Here is a 23,617-nt window from a genome sequence, read left to right as displayed (position 1 = left end):
TTTAAAAATATCAAATAACTATACTCATTACATTAAAATAAACCTATAGAATAGGCTCGGGTTGATTTAAATATTTTAGATGAACTAAGGAACCAACTCAAATCATACGAAGTTTACACAATTTAACTCAACCCAAATAATATGAATTGGCTTGGATTGATTTGGCTTTTTTGAACACTCCTAGTTTTAAATTGTTAGTTGAAGTAATTATTTTTTAGTTTAATATGTGGAAGGATTTTAACCACTTAACCAACTTTATAATCACTAACACCTAATATATATCTATACATACGTACGCATGTGATTTGAGCTATACTTTATTTCTTTTACTAACCTTAATTCACATTTAAAAGATATATGAAAAGATTTAGAAGAAAGTGAATCCAATTGATAACTATATGATTTCTTTTTTTAAACTCGGTTTATTTTCTTTCAAAATTTTAAAATAGTTTTCATGTTCGGGGTTGATTTTCTTAATTGAACATCATGATTTGAGAACTACTTTAGAAAGTAGATAAGATATGAAAAAGAAACCTAGAAGTATAACGAGTGTTACATTTAGACTTACTTCTCAAAAACAACGTAATTATTTACTTGGTTTTTAAAATTAAGTCGATTATCTTTTCTTTTTAGTACAATAGTGTTGAATTCTTCACCAAATTTAAAAATTAAAAACAAGATTTTAAAAGATATTATTCTTTTTAGTTTTCAAAATTTAACTTGTTAAATATATTGATAATAAATTTAGAAGTGAAATAAGTGTTTTATATACTTAAATTTTCAAAAGAAAAGAAAAAAAAAAAAAAAAAAAACCAAATTGGTTATTGAACAAACCCTAAATAACATAACTCCATGCATCTTAATCAAAAGCAATTGACCATACGTTTGAAGGGTGTAGTCTATATATGTATGTAACTTTGCAAACATTATTATTGAGCTCTCTTTAATTCGTTTATACACCATGAAATTCTCAAACCATCCTAACAAAACAAAATTAAAAAAGCATTATAACTTAAACACCAAAACAAATTATATATATGATCACAAAAGTGCAAGTATATATGAAAAATACATCTCTCCATACAAAAAAGTTAGAATTAAATAATAATATTACCAATATTATTATGTTTGTCCTAGCTATTTTACTTACTCTTATATTGGTGCAGGTGTAGAGGGAATGTTTCTTCTTGAAAATGGTGGTGATTGAATTGTCATTCCATCCCCATCTTCTTCTTCTTGTTGATTAGGCCTAGCTTGATTAGGAAATTGAGACCCCAATTTCTTCCTTGTAGTTCTTTGTTTAATAAACTTTCTCCAAGTATGGACTTCAAGAACCAAAGTGACTAACCCTAATGTTACAAGAATTCCAATGACTGCATATCTCCATTTCTCTTTGTTCTCTGGCTTCAAGATTCTCATTCCTTCAAATATATTTATATATATCAATGCTAGTAAAGCATATCCTAGGAAATGATGATAGATGTTCCACACTTTTCGAGAGTCGTCCGTAGGCGAGGGTCTAAACTTTATCGCCAATGTCTATAATATAGAAACCAACATGTTAGAAGTGAAAATTAGTAAGCAACACTTTGTTGTAAATGACAGGTTTAATTCAAAGTGATTTTGAAAAAAATTGAAAACTATTTGCACATGGCTAAAATAATTTTTCTTTTCTAAAATAGCATGACGATCGAGATCGAGAGTGAACAAATGAAATTTATTTTTCACCCATAATCAATTGAAGACTTTTAAGTGGGGGTGTTTGGCAAAGAATGACCTTCATACAAGTTTTTATGTTTTGGTTTGATTTTATAATTATTGGTAAATAGTGAAAATACAAAACGAAATTTAATTTATGGGTGGAAATAATGTTTATGCATTTAATTTTTCAAAAAGCAAATAGTTTCCAAATAGAGCAATTGATTCTAAAATCAGTTTTGTTTGTAATAAATCATAATCACTTTAAATACAAGAAAATCACAAAAAACATCAATATCATTGTAAATTTAAAATCATCACAAAAAACATCAATATCATTGTAAATTTAAAATCAATCTACTAGTTAGCTCTTTTTTTAAAATCAAGTAAAATGATTGAATTCTAAGTTAAATTCAAAACATGAAACACAAATTTTTAAAGAATACTTTTTAGTTTTCAAATTATGTCTTGATTTTTTAAACCAATGCATTGGAAATGGTACCTAACAAAATATAATAAAATATAAGAAAGAAATTTGGAGATGGAAGGATGTGACGTCTGTGGACTTAATTTTTCAAACAAATCAAAATGATTACCAAACAAATCTTAAACCTTTGATCAAAAGATTGTTTTTTTATTTCAAAATTACTTTCAAACATGTACGTAAGTAAGAAAAGAGGCAAAAGGGATAAGGGGAGTAACTTGTAAAGTGGCAAAAACGAAGATGAAGATGGCGAAGACACGATGAGTGTTGAAAATGTAGTCAGGTGAACTATGGGCGAGCCACATCCCAATCCCCCAACCAACCATGCCAATGGCGAACCCAGCCAATTGGCAAACCTCATGAGTACGGTACCACCAAACATCGCTTTCAAATGGGAATTTCCTAAAGAATCTTGCTATTATTGCTCCTATTGGTAAAAATGTTCCCCATCCTATAATATTCAATATTCCATGCACCTGCAGAATAAAAACAAAATAGAATAAGGGATGTGTTGACAGGGTATATTTATCCCTCCGTCGAAGTCCGTTTTTCCATCAAACCGCTTAAAACCTACCATGGTCGGTTTAGTAAATATTCAAACCTACATTACCATGAAAGTTTACAAACTGACCATTGGCCGGTAGATTGGTTGGTTTAAGTCTTTGAAAAAAAATTAAAATGTAGTTGATTTGAATTCTTTTCCAAACTGACACTGACCGAACCTCTCCTTATCTTGGTTGGATTAATTTTGATCGGTTGACTCGGTTTCTTAATTTATCATGCTCATCCCTACATGTTGGTGATTCTATATTGAAAAAATTAATAGATCTCACAGTTTTTGTAAGATATATTTGAGTTACTCCTCTCATTCAAGCCTAATGTTATGTTGGTAATTATAAAAAATAACCCTAAGAGTTTTTTATCTTTCACAAATAGTACCATTTTTTTACCGATTGTTTTAATTACTCATCCTAATGCTTACCGGCCAAGATTGATAACAAGACAAAAACAAAAGAAAAATGTTTCTTTTTTAAATGACACAACAAAGCTAATAATTTCGTTTTTGGCTTTCTTTGTGAAGTCTCAGCTAGGAAACTATACCAAGAAAAGTTAGTCCACAGAAAACTTTGAGTGTTATTTCTGACAATTTCACATGTATGGAAAATTCATAATATGAGACAAATGAGGGGAAAAAATGGAGAGTGAAGAGAAATGCATACTTTTCTAAAGTAAATCTTGAGGTGAGTCATATCAGTACTTTTACCCGTACTCAATTCAAGCGTCTCAACACAATCAATATTCATTAAAGTAGTCGTATGCGCTAATGGCGTATCTTCGTCAACATCTAATCCACTTTGCCACACAATATTAAGCTTCAAATCATTATAAATCGCAGCCGAAAGATTCAAACTAGCGGAAATCAAATGGTAATCCGTCATGGTTTCATATTCGAATTTCGTACACTTTATCTCCTCCAAATCCGTCGGTCGAAGCGGGCATCCAATTCGTGTCTCATGGGTCAAATTATAACTCCTACAATAAGAAGAACCGTTCGTAGGGTTTTTGATCCCGATCACAGCTCTCGTCCCCACCATCTCTGGCTTTTTCCCTGGATTCACTCCCCACGCCAACCACCCCCCGTCGGCTTCCATCAGGGCGCCAAAGAGGACTCGAAATACGTGGTGGGATTTGTTGGGCGCAGGGATGCTCCAACCAAGCTCTGCACCAAGCGTTGGGAGGCGTTGGCAATTCGAGAGATTTCGGGCATTGACGAGCTCTTGGAATTTGTCTGAACAACGGTGGGAGTTGGATGAGGTGAGGAGGGTTGAAAGGATGGTTAGAATGAAGAAAGGGATAGATGGATAATAATGCATTTTTCTTTTTTGGGATTGATCTTGGGAGGTTAATTGTTAGGGATAATGTGTATTTTATGTTTATGTTTGTTAATATAATATAATATATATATATATATATTTAGAATGTTTTATGATTTGGAATTGGAATATTAGGAAGCTTTGATATTACCCAAAGGATGGTATGCACTTTTGTTGCTTTTCATAGTGAAAGCTACAAAACACTAAAATTCTCTCTTCATCAAGCTAATAAAGGGGTTTATTGAACTGTCAACAAAAGGGATATTAAAAATACTTGCTACCCTATCCAAGTTTTCTCTTTTGTAATTTTGGTACCTCACTCTGTCACTTTCTAAAAAGAGAACAAAATAGTTATGCTATGTGTCGTGTAATGTTCCGATGCATTATGATGATTTGTTGTTACTGTAGCTCATTTCATTTCTAGAGACGGTTGTCATTAACGCGGATATTGCAAAAGTAAGTAGTAGCGTATTTGTCGTTGAAGTAGGTTTGAGGCCGTAGTAATTGTCATCAAAATACTAGAGGTGCTCGACAAAAGACAATGATAGTTGGGGGCATGGATGGTAGAAGTGAGGTAGAGGATTAGCTGGGAGCGTTTTAATAATTACTAGAAAACTATTTTTCTTGAAAATTGATTTAAAAGGTTTTTCTACTGAAACATCTGATTTTCTTTTTTTTTTTCTTTTTCAAATTAACAAATAATATTTAACGAGAACCAATGAAACGCTTATAAGCAATAAGAAAGTACTTCACGTGTTTCACGAATGTGCTTGCTCCTATATACATACTTTGAAGATTAAATTAAGAAACACTTTTCAGCTTTTAGTTATTATCTAATAAAAAAATATTCACACCGTACCATATGATTCTCACTTAGGGCAGCTTCACACTTTCTTTTTCCCTTTATTTATTTCTCTCTCCCTTTCTCTCCTTTACTTTTTTGCAAACCGAAAAATTATTGAACAAGAAGTGCTTATGGAATGCTGGAGATGATAAATATTTTGGAATTTTATAGGTAACGTTTTTAGATTACCATGTTTGAATTTTCATAATATATTAGCATTTATGCCATTAACATTTAATATATTGTAAATATGGCAAAAAATATATTTAAAATAATATGTGTAGTTAAAAATACATTTAACAATGTAATATCCTAAAATTTTATTCCAAAATTGCCTCTCCATAATAAGTAGGGTTTGTTACCCCTTCTTCACCCTAAACCCCTTCTCAGCCATCTCTCTCGCTCCAACATTCCCTATCTCTTCAGGTCGTCTGACCAATCATTTCTGCTTGCCTTCCGAATTGAATTGGAAGAGGAACTCATGATAATTGAGTTCATATTATTATTTTTATCTATTGTCAACATTTCACGAGTTTTTTTAATCTCCATACATAGCTGCTTTCTAATTGAATTTTAATGTAATTTCATATCACTTTATGGAATGTGGCTATTTCATCTCCTACTCAATCATGGATAGTAAAGTTATTGGATTTTGTTGCTTAAATCTTCATCAAATAAATTACCAAATTATACACCTACAACTAATTCTAGTGGCAAGTTCAGGTCAAACTCAAGAGCACATAAATTTCTCTTGCAAAGTTGTTTCCAGCTCGAGGGGTTGATATATAGTTTTAATTGGAAAGCAAAAAAATATTTCAAAAGTAGTAAATTTGGAGAAATTCCATATGAAAAGAATCAAATCTAGCTTGAGTAAAACTGAGTTTCCCAATTGGAGAAGCGAATTGATTTGTCCTAAGTAACTAATTAATATTAATTGAACTAATAAGAAACATTATAAGAAAGTCCAAATTAATACCAAATGCATTATGATCTAGGTACAGTTTGGAAGAATAATTAATTTTCAAGTGCCAAAAGGCTAAATAAATATTCATTCAAATTTAAGTATAGGTTAGAATGATCCATGCCTATTAGGTTGATTTGAGACATGACAGATCTATTAATTATGTATTTTATAATGGTATGTGTTTTATTACAATGTATTTGAGTGAATTTTTAATTTTCGTGAGGCTTTATTATCGCGACATGATCTGACGTGGAGCGGCTAACGTCCACCAACCATATATAAAGTGTGGTTGGTCACAAAAAAAAAAAAAACATAAAAACGTTGGCCTACGTAAATTGAGGATTTAGGTTCAAAAGTAGTAAATGTGTTAAAACTTAGCATGAATTAATATGAAGGGATAACTATGAGTGACATAAGAGCCATTAGAAAAATGAGTTTTTTATTTGTTTAAAAGATGATATTTTTAATTGATTCATCTCAAGAATATTAAAATACCAAACTTTGATATTTTGATGTCCATCGTAGGTGTCTAAAGAGAAATTTGATGTATGTGGGAATTAATAAATTTATAAAAACATTACTCAGTCTCATTTAAAAATGAAATTGTTTATAATTTTAAAGAAAATTTAATAATTAAATAAATTAAATTTCAAATTGAGAAATTTCATGTATTCCTCGAATTTAAGTTATAAAACCTATAAAAAATATTACTTATTCTTCGATTTAAATATTCAAATTAAAAAATAAATAATAATAGCAAAATAGCGTGAAGTTTGAGAAATACATTATGTGAAATAAAATAATAATATGCAAACACACTATGAAATAAAGTAATAATATGCAGATACGCTATGTAATAAAGCAATAATATGCAGACATACTTTGAAAGAAAGTAATAATATGCAGACACGCTGTGAAAGAAAGTAATAATATGCAGACACGCTGTGAAATAAAGTAATAATATGCAGATACGCTGTAACATAAAGTAATAATATGCAGACACGGTGTGACATAAAGTAATATGTAGACACGTTGTGATATAAAGTAATATGCATGCATGCTGTGATACAAAAGTAGACATGCTAGTGACATAAAATAATACTGTAAAATAAATAGCACAAACAGACAAACAAATAAAGCACGATGCTAAATAAACAATGCAGAGTGCCAAATCAAATAAACATAGAGTGATTCTAATGCTAAATAAATAAAGCACGGTGCCAAATCAAATAATCAAATAAACATATAGTGAGTGATTCTAATGCTAAATAAATAATGCAGGGTGCTAAATCAAATAATCAAATAAACATATAGTGATTCTAATAAATTTAAAGACACTAAATCTAACAAAATTTGAAGCACATCAAACCGCCCTAAATAAATTTGAAATCAGAATGATGTTTGATTTTGAAGAAAAAATTTGTTCCGGTCTTCTCAACCTTCTGATAAGGAATCTAAATACATCTTTTACGGTAAAAAGTGTCTCAGAAGAAAAGTCCCCCAAGAAAAATCTTTTCCTATAGGGATAAGGTAGTAGTTTCTTAGAGAGGGGAGAAGTAGAGGGAAATGAATTGATAGTTTTTTTTTTTTTTTGGAGAGGGCAGAAGTTAGAGGAAGTGATGATGAGGGAAAGGGAAAAGAGACGGTGGGAGAGAAAATAGGGAGAGGAAATATTTTTTTTTTTGTTCTTTTATTATTATTACGTTAATTTTTAACGGTGGGTTATTTTTGTCAAGTATAATTATTTATTTATTTTTGCTAGTTATCTAAACTAAAGTATTTAATTATTTTGCTATTTATCTAGTTGCCCTAATTGTTTTTCATTTATTTCACCCTTATGATGATCGGTATAATCGAGCTAATGCCTTTAATTTCATGGTTTTGTATATCATTGCTAATAATATATCCAATATGTTATGCAAGATGCGAAAATTAAAATCGGGAATTAGAAGCACGTGAATTGTTCAAGCATACACAATGAAATACGACTATTCAATTGTTATCTAATTTTTATTTGATTATCATGTGTATGGATGATCAATGATCAATGATTGGATGAAGTCGGTTTTCTGGCCAAACCGACTCCAACCGACCACAAGTCAATATGAAAATGGCCAAACTGACCTCGACTTCCATTCGCAATAAAACCAACTGATCAATTTTTGGTCGATCGATCACTTTTCTAGGTTTTCTGTTTTTTTTTTCTTCTCCCACATTTGCTAGTTAATTAATACAAACATAAAAAGTAGACTGTAACACTATAAGAATATCGAAGAATTTCCGATGCCGAAAAAGACGTCAGGAGAAAAAACGTCGAGAATGTTCTACCATTTCTGACGCTACTTGACAAGTGTTGACGTTGGGGAACAATCCCAACATATATGTTTAGACGACAACAATAATCCACCATTTTTATTATTTTATTTTATTTTGAAATTTCTTTCAACGCCATTCAAATAGACGTCGCGAATGTAGGCAACTTTCGCCAACGTCTACGTCGATCGCATTTGGAAAAATAAAATAATTGCTTAATTGTTTCATTTTCTCCAACGCCATGCAAGAACGTCAGGGATGGTTCACACCATTTTCGACGCAATTAGTGAAATGTGGGGAATGGTTGGAGCCATCCTCGATGTTTCTCTTTATGGTGTTGGGAATAGTGAGATCTCTCGACATCTTTGAGGTGCGTTGAGAATAGTGAGATCTTCCGACGTCTTTGAGGTGCTTTGGGAGATCCTCTGACTATTTTTGTTCTTTGTTCATAGAACAAACTTAAAAGATCCCATTTTTTTTTTTTAATTTTCATCTCTCCATCTCCCCACTGCCTCTTCTTTTTTCAAACGCTCTTCATTTTCAATCTTCATCTCCACGAAACCCACTCGTACAAATGGTTCGACCACGTTCATCTCTCCAAATATTTGTGAGGTATGTTCTTGGATTGGTTTAGTATTCTACTCTTCTCTCATTTTCGATAAATACTAATCACTACTTATCCGAAATCTCATCCTCAATTATGTCCTGATTTTGTCTAATTTTGTTTTATGTTATTTCATGAAATTTTTAATTTTCTTATGATCTTTTCATGTAGAGACTGAAAGAAATATACTATGCAATAATGCGATTGATTTTCTTGGAACATATAAATAAATTCAGGTAAATGCTTACACTTCAGTTTAATAGCTTCCACTTTTATGACAAGATTCCATTTTGCTATAGTTTTATTTAGACTAAAATGTTATTGCATGTCTTTTAATTTGAGGTAGTTGCCTATTTATCATGTTGCAATGTTCTTGGGATGGAGAGAAAATGAGTCTTGTTTTGAATTTAGCCACTTAATTAAAATTTTAGTTAGGAGTTAGGATTTAATTGGAATTAATTTTTTTTAAGGCTACATAATATAGGAATGTATTATGGTGATATTAGGAACTTAAGGATGGATATATATACCATGCAAGGTATTTAAAAAAAAAATTGGAGGAATTTTCAATGCACAACATGTAGCGTCAAGAATTCCCAACGTCGTCCATAAATCTCCTGACATTGGGCTCGATAGGCATTTATGCGTCGGAAGATCTTTTTCCGATGTACTTTCATATATCTCCTGACTCACAAAAGCATCAGGAGATCTCTATTTTCTTGTAGTATAAATATACTACCAAAATAAAATCATTCCAATTAACTTTTGGTACTAAATAAATAATATGTGACAGAATTTTTAAACATATAAAATGAATTTAACAAGACCAATAAATTGAAAATTTTCAAAAAGTAAATAAATAAAAGTTAGGGGATTTTTTAAAAAATAGAACAATCTTGAAAAAGAAAAAAGTTCACAACGTGAAATAACAAAAATAACTCTCGATCACTAACACGTGAAAAACCAACTTTGTACCCAGTCTAAATGATTTTGAATCCATTCTAAATAATCTTGTACTTAGTCTAAGCGATCTTTGTACTTGGTCTTAATGATTTTGTACTTATTTAAACGATTTTGGTACCAAATTTAAATGATCTATCTCTGTTTCTATCTAGGATAGACAATTGATCGTCTAGATCTTGTACCAAGAAGAAAAAAAGAAGATGAGAGATGAAGAAGAAGGAAGAAATTCTGGAAAAGGAAACGAAGAACATATATGAAAAAGAAGAAGTAACAATAGGAAGGGGAGAAGAATAAATTATAAAGAAAAGGAAAAAAAGTGAAGTGAATAGAATGATCCTACAATATTAAAAAACAACAAACCGCAAATATGAAATTTATGAAAAAAACAATAGCTTTCATGGGCTTTAATTTTTTTTTTTGTTGTTATACGGACTATACATATTTTGGATTTTGGTATATGTATGTAAATTAACCTTTAAATTAATAAAATTAATTGCAAATTTACTTCACCCTACAAATAATATATATATTGAATAAACATAAAAAAAACGGGAGTTCAGTTGGTCGGTTGGTTGGTCTCACCCTTCCAACCCAAATTGACCGACATTTAATCGGTTTTTTATAACAAAATCGAAACCGACCAACACTATCCATTCCTCTGATCGATCGATTTTAGTTCGTTCGGTCATTTCAATTTTTTGACCTACCATAGTCACCCTAATTATGTGATTATTATATGATTGATATATGACTGTTATATGATTTTTTTAGTAGATAAATCTAAGATAAGGTATATGATAACATTGTTCAATATATTATCAATTAAAAATATATAACATCAACATCTACAAATTTTCTATAAAAAAATTAAGTCATTTTGGTTATGATGTCTTCAATTCAATTGGAGATGCTTCAAAAATATTATATACCTATTTGTTTTTCCTTTTCATTTGTTTGGTAACATTTGTTTTTAAAATCTAATCAAAACAGATTTTATTTGAATTTTTTTTTTAAAACAAAGGTAGATTTTATAAAATATTTATAAGCTATAGCAAATTCTATCACGGATAGTCATTGATATGTTATAGTGATAGGATCACAAATTTATGAAGAGAAGATATTTTTTATGATAGGTGTTTTGAAATAATTTTCCGTCATTTATATTCAAAACTGTTGTGCCCATTCACTTAGAGAGTAAGAAATGGATGATTGTAGTTGTAGCAACGATCATAGCAATAACACCACCAATATGATATCTACAAATTAAGGCATGAACAAACTTAAAGCAATAATTTATGGGGGTTGAATTGGTGTGATTTCCATATAATAATAATAGGGATTGATTTTATGACTATGTAAATTTTATCAAACTAAGATTCTAACTATAAATTATTATAACTATAAATTCCAACCTTTTCTATTCTATTTGCGTTAAAATTTACGATTTAAAATAAGTCCATGATACATGAATATATAAATTGACAATTATTTAGGAATTATTTTTTAGTTTTCAAGTTTTGGAAAATAGATGTGTATAGTCTTTTAAGTTTAAAAAATGTACAATTTCTGTGATTCATTTACTCCTCGAATTTTTTTTAAGAGGTATTTTTTAGTCTTTGAATTTTTTAAAAATAGGTTTTAAATTTTTTAAAAATAACTTTATACTTTTATTTTAAAAATGTTTCGGAACATTTTAAATTAAAAGATAAATTTTAAAAATTTAAATATCTCTAAAACTATTTTTTTCTAATTTTAAAAACATACAATTATTTTTAAAAAGGAAAAAAATTAAGACCTTTTAAATAAGGGGTTTCTTACAAAATATATCAAACCGACCAAATATTTACAATTTAGAAAATAGAATATTTACAATGTATAAAACAATTATGAAAATGGAAAAGTTTAGAGACCCACAACAAAAAATACAAAAAAAAAATGCCAATGATTTATATTTGATACATAATCTTGTAGATTCTTTTATATTTTGTAAATGATCTAAACGATATTAGTACAAAATCATATAGCCAAATCTAAACGATCGTGTACGAATATCCCAACATTTTTTTATTCAATATCGTGCACCCGTATCTTTTATATTTGGTACAGAATCTTGAACCAAATAACACTTTTAAAAAATAAATCAAACAAGATTTATGATTGATTGAAAACAAAGATCATGATTTCAAAAAAAATATAAAAGAAAAATTGCAGAAGAAGAGAATAAAGAAGATGAAAAAGAAAAACAAACCTATAATATTTTAAAAAAATGATTGGATCCATGAATCCGTAAATATTTTAGTGTTTTGTTATATTTATCAAATTAACCTTTAATAATATATTTTTAAAATCCCATACACTAAAAAATACATTATGAATTAGGAAGACTTAGAGACCAAATACATCTATACTTATAAACTTGGGAACTAAAAAGATACAATTTAAACCAAATTCACATATTCATTAAAATTTATTACCTAAAAAATAATTTTTTTCACTATCACTTGATCCAAACACTTTCGATTGTGAGGATTGAGATAGAAGTGAAGGTTGACCCAATTTTCATTAAATTTTCCACCGTAAATATAAAATTTGGTTCAAACGTGAAAATTTATTGATTTATATGAACTATTTATAAAGTTTAACTAAGGACTATTCTTTAATTGGGGCGTTCGTAAAAATAGCAAACTTTTTTTTTATGATAATAGGACACATGTTACTGCATTTTTTAAAGTATCAAATTTAAAAGCAAATAACTCTTTTATATATCTAATTACTTGTCATATTTGAAATATGCAAAAAAAAAAAAAAAAAAGTGTTATAGGCGGCTTTTTTCTAAATTTTTTTTGTCATCTGATACAATTTTCCATTTTAATTTAGATAATCTTTTTTTGTCCCAAGCCGAGAATTTAGACAAGGATTCAGATCCTTGACATTACCCATTGACCTTGTAGCATCATCCTTACACGTCCTAAAGACTTGTTAGTGAAAGTTTTTCCAACAAACTAACACGAGTTCTTTCAATATGCTTTGTCCTCCCTCACATGCATGCTAGGAAAATTTCTAAGAGGTCACTCAACATAGAATTATTTCAAGTTAAACACGCTTAACTTTGGAGTTTCTATGATCAAGCCATTGAAAAGAAAAATGTTGCACCTTGTTAGTATAAGTAGTAACTTTTAATTCTTTTAAGTCTTTTTTAATATTACTTTCATATCCTCATTTCATGTCCTCATGATCCCTCTCATTCATATGCGATGCCAATTTATTCATGTCTCCCTCCTAAACTAAAGACATTACAAATTCTTTACGTGATAACACTATGTCATATGCGATAAGTGTTATGCAACAAGAGCGATCGGACTAAGCTATGCGAATGATACCTTTGAGAGTCCTACATGATATAGTTTTAATTATGTGATATTCATTATGACTACACTACACGATAGTACTAACTATGCGAAATGTTAGAATATCTCCTCTCACTTGTTGACATCCTAGGGGAGATGAAATGTAATAAATGACACGATCTTTATCACATAATTAAGAAATAAAAATGTTTTAGTACTGTTTTACATTTAATTTCCAACGTAATCTTCCTTTAACTCAAAGGTTTCTAAAATTAACTTTCCAAATCACTCTATCAAACACATTTCATTTTTCATTTTGTGTGCATGGGAAAAACCAAGAAAAAATCTCTTTAAAATTCTCTTTGTGAAGTTTTCCTAGTAGATAGTGTTTTTTAGTGTTGAGATTTTGATTAGTGTTTCCACGTGCTCAAGACGACGCAGAGTGACCGATGTCCTCAAAAGAGTTAGTTTTAAAAGAAAATAGGAGTCGCCACCAATCTTTTTTACGGTGTGATTGAACATCGAAATAAAGTAAACATTTTTGTTTAAATGGCCTGCGAAAAATAGTGTTGAGTTCAAGAGTCATTTGTGTGTGGGAAAGTTATTAACACCCCACAACACCAATTTAGAAAAACAGTGGCCAAATTTTAAATCTTGAATTGAAATTTTTTATTTATTTATTTTAAAACTAATGTCTTATTTCACCTCTCATTACTCCAATATTTGAATCAACGATCTCATAAAATAAGTGGAATAATATTCCATTAATTAGACTATATATTGAGAAAAGTTTCTCACCTTAAAAAAATGAGAAATTATTACAACTTCTCAAAATCTATCCTAGGCTAGGCTTTGAATAAAGATTTTTTTTAAAAAAAAACATTAATTAAATTCATTTTTTCTTGGGATCATATCTTGGACTTCCAAAGATGTGATTCCTCATTTGAAGAATTCTAGAAAATCAGACTTCCAAGTTTCTAGATTTTGTCGTAAAATTTTTGTTTAAGAAAAAAGTATAAATTTTTTATAAAAGACTGATTTAGGAAACCTTATGAAATCATATGTTAAATTTGAAGGTTTTAAAAAACATAAAACATTTATAACATTAAAGACAAATTTGCTAAATAATTAAAAAAAATATTTATTTTAAAACATAAAGAATTTTAAATTAGAAGAATTTTAAAACATTAAACAATTTTAATACAAGGAGTTCCATTTAAGTGCATATAACAATAATTATGATAGTAACGTGAATAAGTAAAAGAAATGAAACATAATAACAATAAATAAAATAAGGAAAGAAACAAACAAACAAAAAGGAATGAATAAAAAAAGATGGTAGAGGAGCGGCCCCATAAAAGAAATAAAAATAATAATAATAAAGAAAAAAATTAAATAATAAGAACAACAACTAAAAAGAAAAAAGAACCGTAATAGTAATAAAATAAAATATAATAATAATGATGATGATAATAATAATAATGATAATAACGATAATAATGTTAAATTTTTTTCTATCCTCATTCTTTCACTTCATATTTTAGAGAAAAGAAAAGAAAGGTAAAGAGTTGGGTTTAAAAAAAAGCAATGAAATATAAATAAATAAAAAACAAACATTTTTCATATGTCGTTTTCTCTCTCTATTTTTTTTGGAGAGAAGAAAAAGACTAAAAATTTTCTTTTTTTAAATGATGATAAAAGAAAGAAAAAATGTAGTAAAAAAATACTAAAATTTTCTTACATTTTCTTTTGTTTCTCTTTTATTTTTAAAAAGAGAAGAAAAGAAAAATAAGTATTCAAATTCCAAAGAAATTACTTGTTGTATGAGGTGCGAATTATTGGGATTAAATCTTTACCAAATGCAACATTCAACTAAGTTTATTTATAATGGGATTTGATTTGCTTAAGATAAAGTTTTTTTAAAAAAATGTAGAGACAATAAGATAATAAAAAGAATAAGAAAAATTCACCTTTTGCACAACTTTTTTTCGCAAAGATTCGTTCTAAATAATAAAAAAATTTCTAAGCACTCTCTCTAAAGATTTTTTTTTCTCTACAAAACTTGCTCCGCCTTTTCAAATGACAAAGAAGGGACATTCATACAAAATTAATCACTCTCAACATTGAATTGAGAAAGAAAAGAAGGGACATTCATAAAAAACTATCCTAAACTCTAAACCTTAAACTAAATTTCATTTTTCTAATTACTACTCTGCCACCTATAATTATCAATTCATGCTTAACTTTTAATTTCTTAGATGTAAATTGAGAACTGTGAGACATTAAAAAAAAATCAAAACCTTGTTTTGTGAACCATTGTAACTTAGTTTAAGAAATAAAATTTTTGTTTTGGTAACCATTTTTATAGATGGTGTATGATGTTGACACATACACAACTGACTCACAAACCTAAATCTGAATTTAGGTAGACCAATTTTTTTCGTGACCAATCACACTTTAGTATGGTTGGTCGCAACTTTGGACCTATTTATTTATTAAGATTAAATAAACGAGGACGTCGACCGCTCTGCGTCAAGATATCACACATTGCGTAAAAATTGTAAAAGATAGCAAAATGTTATTGAAAAATCAATAATAAAACATCAACTGAGACTAAATGACCGAAGATTTCGAGACTAAATTTACCTATTTAGAAGTAATGATGCATGAACTAAAATTTAAAAATCTAAAACATGAAATACATTAATGAAAATGATATTTCAATTCATAAAGATAAAAAACAAATAATATCCATTAAACAAAACCAAAATTCAAATACAAACACGATAAATAGGTACCACCCTTAGATTTTGAGCTCGAGGACAAGTCAATCCAAATTCTTCACTCATATCCAATTCACTTGGCAATACACCGTTTGGAAGCTCCCAATCAAAACAATGCACCAATTGAGCCACAATCAATCGAATCAAAACCAATCCTAATTGCATTCCAGGACAAACTCTTCTTCCAAATCCAAATGGAATCATCTCGAAATTGTTATTGTTTCTTACTATATCAATTGGGCTATCAATAAATCTGTCTGGATTAAATTTTTGAGGCTCAATCCAATAGCATGGATCTTGCCCAATTGCCCAATCATTTATTATTATGTCTGTATTTTTAGGAATGTGGTAGCCATTTACATTACAATCTTGAATGGACTTTCTTGGGATTAATGGAAGTGATGGATGGATTCTTAAGGTTTCTTTTATGGTCATATCTAAATATTTTAATTGGTTCAAATGTGATTCTTCTACCATTTTGTTTAAACCAACTACTTCTTGTAGCTCTTTTCGGATTTTCTTCATTACTTGTGGATGCTTGATTAATTCTGATAATGTCCAATTGATTGCAGCGCTTGAACTATCCACTCCTCCTATTATCAAGTCCTACAAAAATAACAAAATAGGGTTTAATTGCCCTGAGAGAGAAGTAATGAAGACTGTGATCAAGATGATAATAAAAATGGATAAGCCTCGACAAATTACCGGCCTAATTAATGCATATGAATGGAGTTTTAAAGTTTTACTTACAAGAATTACCGCTTTGATACTCGATCGATCGATTTGGTGTTCTTTTTCCCGTGATCTTATGACATCTAACATAACATCCACAAAAAACTCACCCTTCTCAGTTCTATTTTGCTTCTTGTACTCGAGACGTTCTTCAATAATCACGTCTAGTAATTCATCAAAGATCTTAATAACAGCTTTGGCACGACGGCCTAACCCTTGAAGATCAAGGAAGGCAATAAAAGGAATAAAATCTCCCAAGTTAGAAGCACCAGCCAAGAAGGTACCCTCATGTATTGCAACCATAAACTCTTTATCAGTAAATTTCTTCCCAAACAACATTATACAAATCACATCAGCGATAAGGGAAGAGACTTGATAACTAAGATCCACAATAACATGATTTTTTGCCGCCTCTTGAAGACGATCGATAAAAAAACCGAGTTCTTGCATTCGAATCGATGTAAAAGAGTTGATTTTGCTAGATGTAAGCAATTGAAATGAACATATTTTACGCATAGTTTGCCAATAAGGGCCAAATTGAGCATAAGCTATGTTTTTATGGTTGTAAGACAGTTGGTTGGAAGTTTGAGAAATTGGACGGTTTGCAAAAATAGGGTCATGGGTTTTGAGAAAGAGCTTAGCAGCATTAGGAGAAGAGACAACAATGGTGGATTGAAGCCCTAATTTCATGTGCATAATGGGGCCATAAGTTTGAGATAATTTATGAAGATCTCTATGAACAAGGTTTTTTAATAAATGGAGGCTACCAATAATGGGGAATCCTTTTGGACCAGGAGGAAGATTTTTGGTCTTAATTTTGAAGAACAATGAATGTAAGAGGCAAGAAAGAAGGATAAGTGTAACAATGGAGGCTAAAACCAAAGCCATAATAATCCTATGTTTTATGTTGTAGTAGCAATAGAATGGTGAATATAGAGAGGAAACTTAAAATCTCATTTATAGTGCATTTACATGAACAACTTTTATGGACGTGTGGAAAGTGAAAAGTGGGGATTCAAGTGGGAAACATGAGGATTGTGTCAATATAAAGTAAATGAATGTATATTGTTCATTGTTGAGAGTGGAGCTTAATGGATTTTTATGTGTATACATAGTTAATTTGCTGGAATTTTGTCTTTTTATGTTGAAGTGTGACACTTAATGTCCATGCAATTGATAAAATAATGTTGACTTTAATTCACATTCTTTTCATGTCCCTCTCGAATTTAGTTTTTAACCCGTCATGAAATTTTATCGGTGGGATTATGTTGATTTTTAATGGTAACAAATTTCTTGTATGGTTTCTAGATGAGTTCCTATATAACATGTCATGGATCATTTCTGTCGCTCGCCAGTTTTCTAGATCCTCTACATTTGTCTAAAATATTAAACATTGAAAACATGGAATATATAAATATACCACTAAGGGAACCACTACTGGTCCTGCTAGGTGATCTGTTAACTTTACGTTAGGAACATAATAATAGTGTCGTGTGCCCAATGGAGCATAACTGGATGAGTGAGATCGTACAAACTATTGGGATTTATATCCTAAAATTCTTAGGTTGTAAATATAATTCATTGACAGTTATTAATAAAGTGTTATTATTATAATTTCAATAAATGTTATTGATTATATTATTAGTTTTGTCTTAAAAACCTCAATTTCATAAACTAACATCTTAAGTTGTTTGATGAGTCGCCAACATGAGCTTAGCTCAACTGGCACCTGTATGTACCCGTGGACAAAAGGTCTTAGGTTCAGATTCCCACCCCGCATTTATTACATCAATGTGTTACGAACATTCGTGAAGTCGTGAAGCTTTATTAAGTCCCTTTCTTGGTTGCAATTTAAAATGTGTAATGAATAGTTTAGTTATATTTTATTTAAATTAATTTTGATTTAATACTAAATTAGTTGAATGAGTTTTAATATAATTGGATTATTGTGTTTGTATCAAACACAAAGTGAGTTGTATCCATAGTGTTACCAAGATAAGGTACTATGTCTTATCCCTATACTATAGATCATTTAAGTTGATCTCGAACATTGATCTCTCTATGTCTCTACATATTGTTCAAGACTCATTAAACAACTTAGGACGTTAATTTATTGGATTTAGGTTATTAAGACAAAGTTAATAATATAATCAATAACGCTTATTGAAATATTAATAATAACATTTTATTAATAAATAACAGTCAATAAATTATATTTACTATTTACGAGTTTTAGGACATAAATCCCAACATAAACTGCATCAGATAAAACACAGGACATCAAACCACAAATAAATCACAATCACAAAAACGTCACATGCACCACATGCTTAAGCCATTTTGCAACAAGTTCAACACTGAGACTAGGGATTCTCTCATTGCCTAGACCTGGAATCCACACTCAACTAGCGTCACGTGAGTTACCTGGGATATTTTTCAGCATCGTGCGATAGATCAAACCATACCACAAGGCCCCAAACCACGGATACAACGAGAATGTAACAGCTTATAGCTTAGTTTTAGCACAAATTATCACAACATAACAAAGTCATCGCACAAACATAATCATAGAGTTATGAAGGATATATACTTACAACACCACATTTATAAAACAATCCATTTTCAAAACGAAGATCATGAATACAACATTTTCCTTTCTCAATAATTATTCGATAATCGTATGCAAGCATAGAAAACATTTAACCATAAAAATGATTTAGTACTTGATTTTAAAGATTGAATTATCATTTATATCGAGTAAAAAAATCATTCACAGAAACAAAACTTATATTTTACCACTCATTAAAGAATAATTAATCATAGGAAACGTTTCTAAAACAAATATTATCACTAACAGATGTAGTACTTATAAATCGTATTGTTATCATTCACAAACAATACTTATAAATCATTGTATCACACTCACAAAACATAGTACTTATAAATCGTATTTCTATCACTCACGGAAGAAACTTAGCCTTAACTCCTCCCTTCTCTACTTTCGACTTTCTTCTCTCGTCCGACAGTTCCTTCAACCGACCGTTCAACATTCAGAACTTTTTTTTTTTCATTTTCATAAGAAAATCTAGCATCTTTTAGGCAAAACTTCTCTTTTTCCTTTGGCTTTCGGTCATATTTATAGTTTCCTTTCATCTCCAAGGGCCACTTTCAAGCTTTACACGTATCACCTTACTAACACACCGCAACATGTAAGTGTAACCGTCCGTGGCAATTTGACAACCTTGAGACTCGCACACTTTATCTTATCGAGAAGTCAAACTCTTAAATCACCTGACTACCATTTTCTCTTCTCGAAAAGTCACTATCGTTTCCTTTTCTACAACGAGTTGTCATGTCACCTTGACAAGACACTTCCTCGCCTCATTCTCTTGGGCATAGATATTTCTTCTTTTCGCAACACCATGCTAAACACCTAACTCTTTGGCGTTCAAGGTATGCTTCCTTCTCACCAGTTGTTCTTATCACATCACTCACCTTCACATGACAGAACATTGGACTTACGCTTTTCAGATCACTTATTCTCAATTCACATTCCTTCTCATGGATCAAGGCCTCACATACGACTTTAGATTCGGTGAGGGATGTGGCTTGTGACGACGGGGACGCTTGCGTGATGTTCTATTTAATCTTTTAAAGTTAATTTTTAATTAAAAAAGTTGATTAAATAATAATACCAATTATCATATTAAAAATAGCATTTTCAAATAAAGTAAAATAAACAAAAATATTTATAAGCTATAACAAAATTTTAAATTCAATCAATAATAGAAACTGATAAATTTTTTTCATTGTCTATCAATGTCATTGATAGAAGCGTATCAGTGTCTATCAATGTCTATTATTAATAGGATCTGAAATTTTATTATATGTTATAAATATTTTATCAAATTTACTATATTTTATTATTTTTTATATATGAATATATTTCTAAACTTTACTGTAAAAAATGTAAAAGATAACAAAATGTTATTAAAAAAATCAATAATAAAATAACCGTTGAGAGTAAATGAATGAATATTCCAAAATTAAATTTGAATATTCAATAGTGCAGGTAACCCAAAATACACTAAAATGATATTTGAAACGAAGTTTTATTCATAGAGATAAAACAACATATTATTACATCCAAATTAAACAGAAACAAAATTCAAATACAAACACGATAAACAGGTACAACCCTAAGATTTTGAGCTCGAGGACAACTCAACCCAAAGTCTTCGCTCATATCCAATTCACTTGGCAATACACCATTTGGAAGCTCCCAATCAAAACAATGCACCAATTGAGCCACAATCATTCGAACCAAAACCAATCCTAATTGCATTCCTGGACAACCTCTTCTTCCAGATCCAAATGGAATCATCTCGAAATTGTTTTTGTTTCCTATGAAATCAATTTGGGTATCGACAAATCTGTCTGGATTAAATTTTTGAGGCTCAATCCAATAACATGGATCTTGCCCAATTGCCCAATCATTTATTATTATGTCTGTATTTTTAGGAATGTGGTAGCCATTTACATTGCAATCTTGAATGGACTTTCTTGGTATTAATGGAATTACTGGATGAATTCTTAAGCTTTCTTTTATGGTCATGTCTAAGTATTTTAATTGGTTTAAATGTGATTCTTCTACCATTTTGTTTAAACCAACTACTTCTTTTAGCTCTTCTTGGATTTTCTTCATTACTTGTGGATTCTTGATTATCTCTGATAATGCCCAAATGATTGTGGTGCTTGAACTATCCACTCCTCCTATCATCAAGTCCTACAAAAAAGAAAAAAAAGAAGGGTTTCCATGGGAGAGAATTAATGAAGAATATAAGATTAATATATATGGTAAAATAAACTAGAATATTTATAAAATATAATAAAATTTTAGATATATCACTAGATAGAGTTTCATAAGTTTTTTCATGAATAAAATTTGAAGAAAATTGGTTATATTTTGTAAAATTTTCAACCATTTTTTCATTTACAATAAGTCACCAATTCACTACCATTCATAGTTTTGCTATTTGCACTCAAAATTTCAATTCAATAATATCAAATTATTACGCTTATATTTGTCCATTTTACCATTTTTCATAATTTTTTATTAAATTATTTATATATAATATAAATCTAAATGTGCAATTAATAATAATATACTGTTAGAATTAGTTTAGCCCATTAGGGAATTTGCTCTAAATATATTTTTCTTCTTTTATATCTTTGTATTTTTTTTTATTTATTACCTATAGTAAATAAATTATCATAGGTTTTCTTTTGATACTTGGGTTCCTACGTAGATTCTACATGTCCTTGAAAAAGAGGCAGCGGGGAGGTCATGCTCCCCAATCATTTTCTCTCACCCATTCCAGGGCCTAGACAAAATTTCATACCAACATGAACATCTCTACGCTTAGTTGGCTTTTAAAAAATTCAGACAATGTGAGAAATGATTCACGTGTCTTATAAAAATAATACTCTTGACAAAATACCAGATGTAATTGATGCATATGGATGGAGTGTTGAAGTTTTACTTACGAAAATTACAGCTTTGATATTTGATCGATCAATTTGGTGTTCCATTTCTTCTGACCTTATGAGATCTAACATAACATCCACAAAAAGCTCACTGCTCTCAGTTTTATTTTTGTCCTTGAATTCAAGACGTTCTTCAATAATCATGTCTAGAAATCCATCAACAACCTTGTTAACAGCTTTGGCACGACGACCTAATCCTTGAAGATCAAGGAAGGCAATAAAAGGAAAAAAATCTCCCAAGTTAGGAGCACCAGACAACGAGGTACCCTCACGTATTGCAGCCGTAAGCTCTTTATCAACAAATTTCTTCCCAAACAACATTACACAAATCACATCAAAAGTAAGGGAAGAGATTTTAGAACTAAGATCCACAATAGCATGATTTCTTGCCGCCTCTTTAAGATGATGGATCAATAACCCGAGTTCTTGCCTTCGAATCGATGAAAAAGAGTTGACTTTGCTAGATGTAAGCAAATGAGATGAACATATTTTACGCATACTTTGCCAATAAGGCCCAAATTGAACAAAGGCTATGTTTTTGTGGTCGTAAGACATTTGGTTGGAAGTTTGAGGAACTGGCCGGTTTGCAAAAATAGGGTCATGGGTTTTGAGAAAGAGCTTAGCAGCATTAGGAGAAGAGACAACAATGGTGGATTGAAGCCCTAATTTCATGTGCATAATGGGGCCATAAGTTTGAGATAATTTATGAAGATCTCTATGAACAAGGTTTTTTAATAAATGGAGGCTACCAATAATGGGGAATCCTTTTGGACCAGGAGGAAGATTTTTGGTCTTAATTTTGAAGAACAGTGAATGTAAGAGGCAAGAAAGAAGGATAAGTGTAACAATGGAGGCTAAAACCAAAGCCATAATAATCCTATGTTTTATGTTGTAGTAGCAATAGAATGGTGAATATAGAGAGCAAACTTAAAATCTCATTTATAGTGCATTTACATGAACAACTTTTATGGACGTGTGGAAAGTGAAAAGTGGTGATTGAAGTGGGAAACATGAGGATTGTGTCAATATAATTAAATGATTGTATATTGTTCATTGTTGAGAGTGGAGCTTAATGGATTTTTATTTGTATTTGCTGGAATTTTGTCTTTTTATGTTGATGTGCGAACACTTAATATCCATGCAATTGATAAGATAATGTTGACTTCAATTCACATTCTTTTCATGTCTATCTTGAATTTAGTTTTTAACCCGTCATCAATTTTTATGGGTGGGAATAAGTCGATTTTTAATGGTAACAGATTTCTTGTATGGTTTAAAAAAATCACAAAAGTTTGATTTCCAATTTACTCATGTTGATAAAAAAAAAAATGTTTAAATATTATTCTTTTATTTAAAAATGGAATTCTCACGTTGCTTGGAAAGAAAAGTGAAAGATCCTTGATACCCAACTTTGAATTCTACGTTTGGATCCTAAAAGAGGGATATTCATGTTTTAGACGGGGT

General features: G+C 30.0%; 3 protein-coding genes across 3 annotated transcripts; all 3 read right to left on the bottom strand.

Moving 5' to 3' along the window:
- Positions 1-904: 904 nt before the first annotated feature.
- On the bottom strand, positions 905-4,180 carry LOC101222112 (cytochrome b561 and DOMON domain-containing protein At4g12980). Its single transcript, XM_004149307.3, has 3 exons — positions 3,403-4,180; positions 2,401-2,658; positions 905-1,539 (listed from the first exon to the last, which is right to left on the bottom strand). Exons 1-3 carry the CDS (start codon positions 4,054-4,056, stop codon positions 1,153-1,155), a joined length of 1,299 nt encoding a protein of 432 aa, XP_004149355.1. The 5' UTR covers positions 4,057-4,180; the 3' UTR covers positions 905-1,152.
- Positions 4,181-15,862: 11,682 nt separating this feature from the next.
- Positions 15,863-17,296, bottom strand: LOC105435071 (cytochrome P450 CYP736A12-like). The gene is made up of 3 exons (XM_031882927.1): positions 16,625-17,296; positions 16,363-16,480; positions 15,863-16,203 (listed from the first exon to the last, which is right to left on the bottom strand). Exons 1-3 carry the CDS (start codon positions 17,294-17,296, stop codon positions 15,863-15,865), a joined length of 1,131 nt encoding a protein of 376 aa, XP_031738787.1.
- Positions 17,297-20,774: 3,478 nt separating this feature from the next.
- LOC105435070 (cytochrome P450 CYP736A12) lies at positions 20,775-22,825 on the bottom strand. The gene is made up of 2 exons (XM_011654431.2): positions 22,154-22,825; positions 20,775-21,392 (listed from the first exon to the last, which is right to left on the bottom strand). Exons 1-2 carry the CDS (start codon positions 22,823-22,825, stop codon positions 20,775-20,777), a joined length of 1,290 nt encoding a protein of 429 aa, XP_011652733.2.
- Positions 22,826-23,617: the final 792 nt, after the last annotated feature.

This window comes from Cucumis sativus, chromosome 3 (assembly GCF_000004075.3).
Source record: "Cucumis sativus cultivar 9930 chromosome 3, Cucumber_9930_V3, whole genome shotgun sequence".
Classification (NCBI taxonomy): domain Eukaryota; kingdom Viridiplantae; phylum Streptophyta; class Magnoliopsida; order Cucurbitales; family Cucurbitaceae; genus Cucumis; species Cucumis sativus.
Note: the sequence above shows the minus strand (reverse complement) of the source record. Positions and strands in the feature narration are given on the sequence as shown.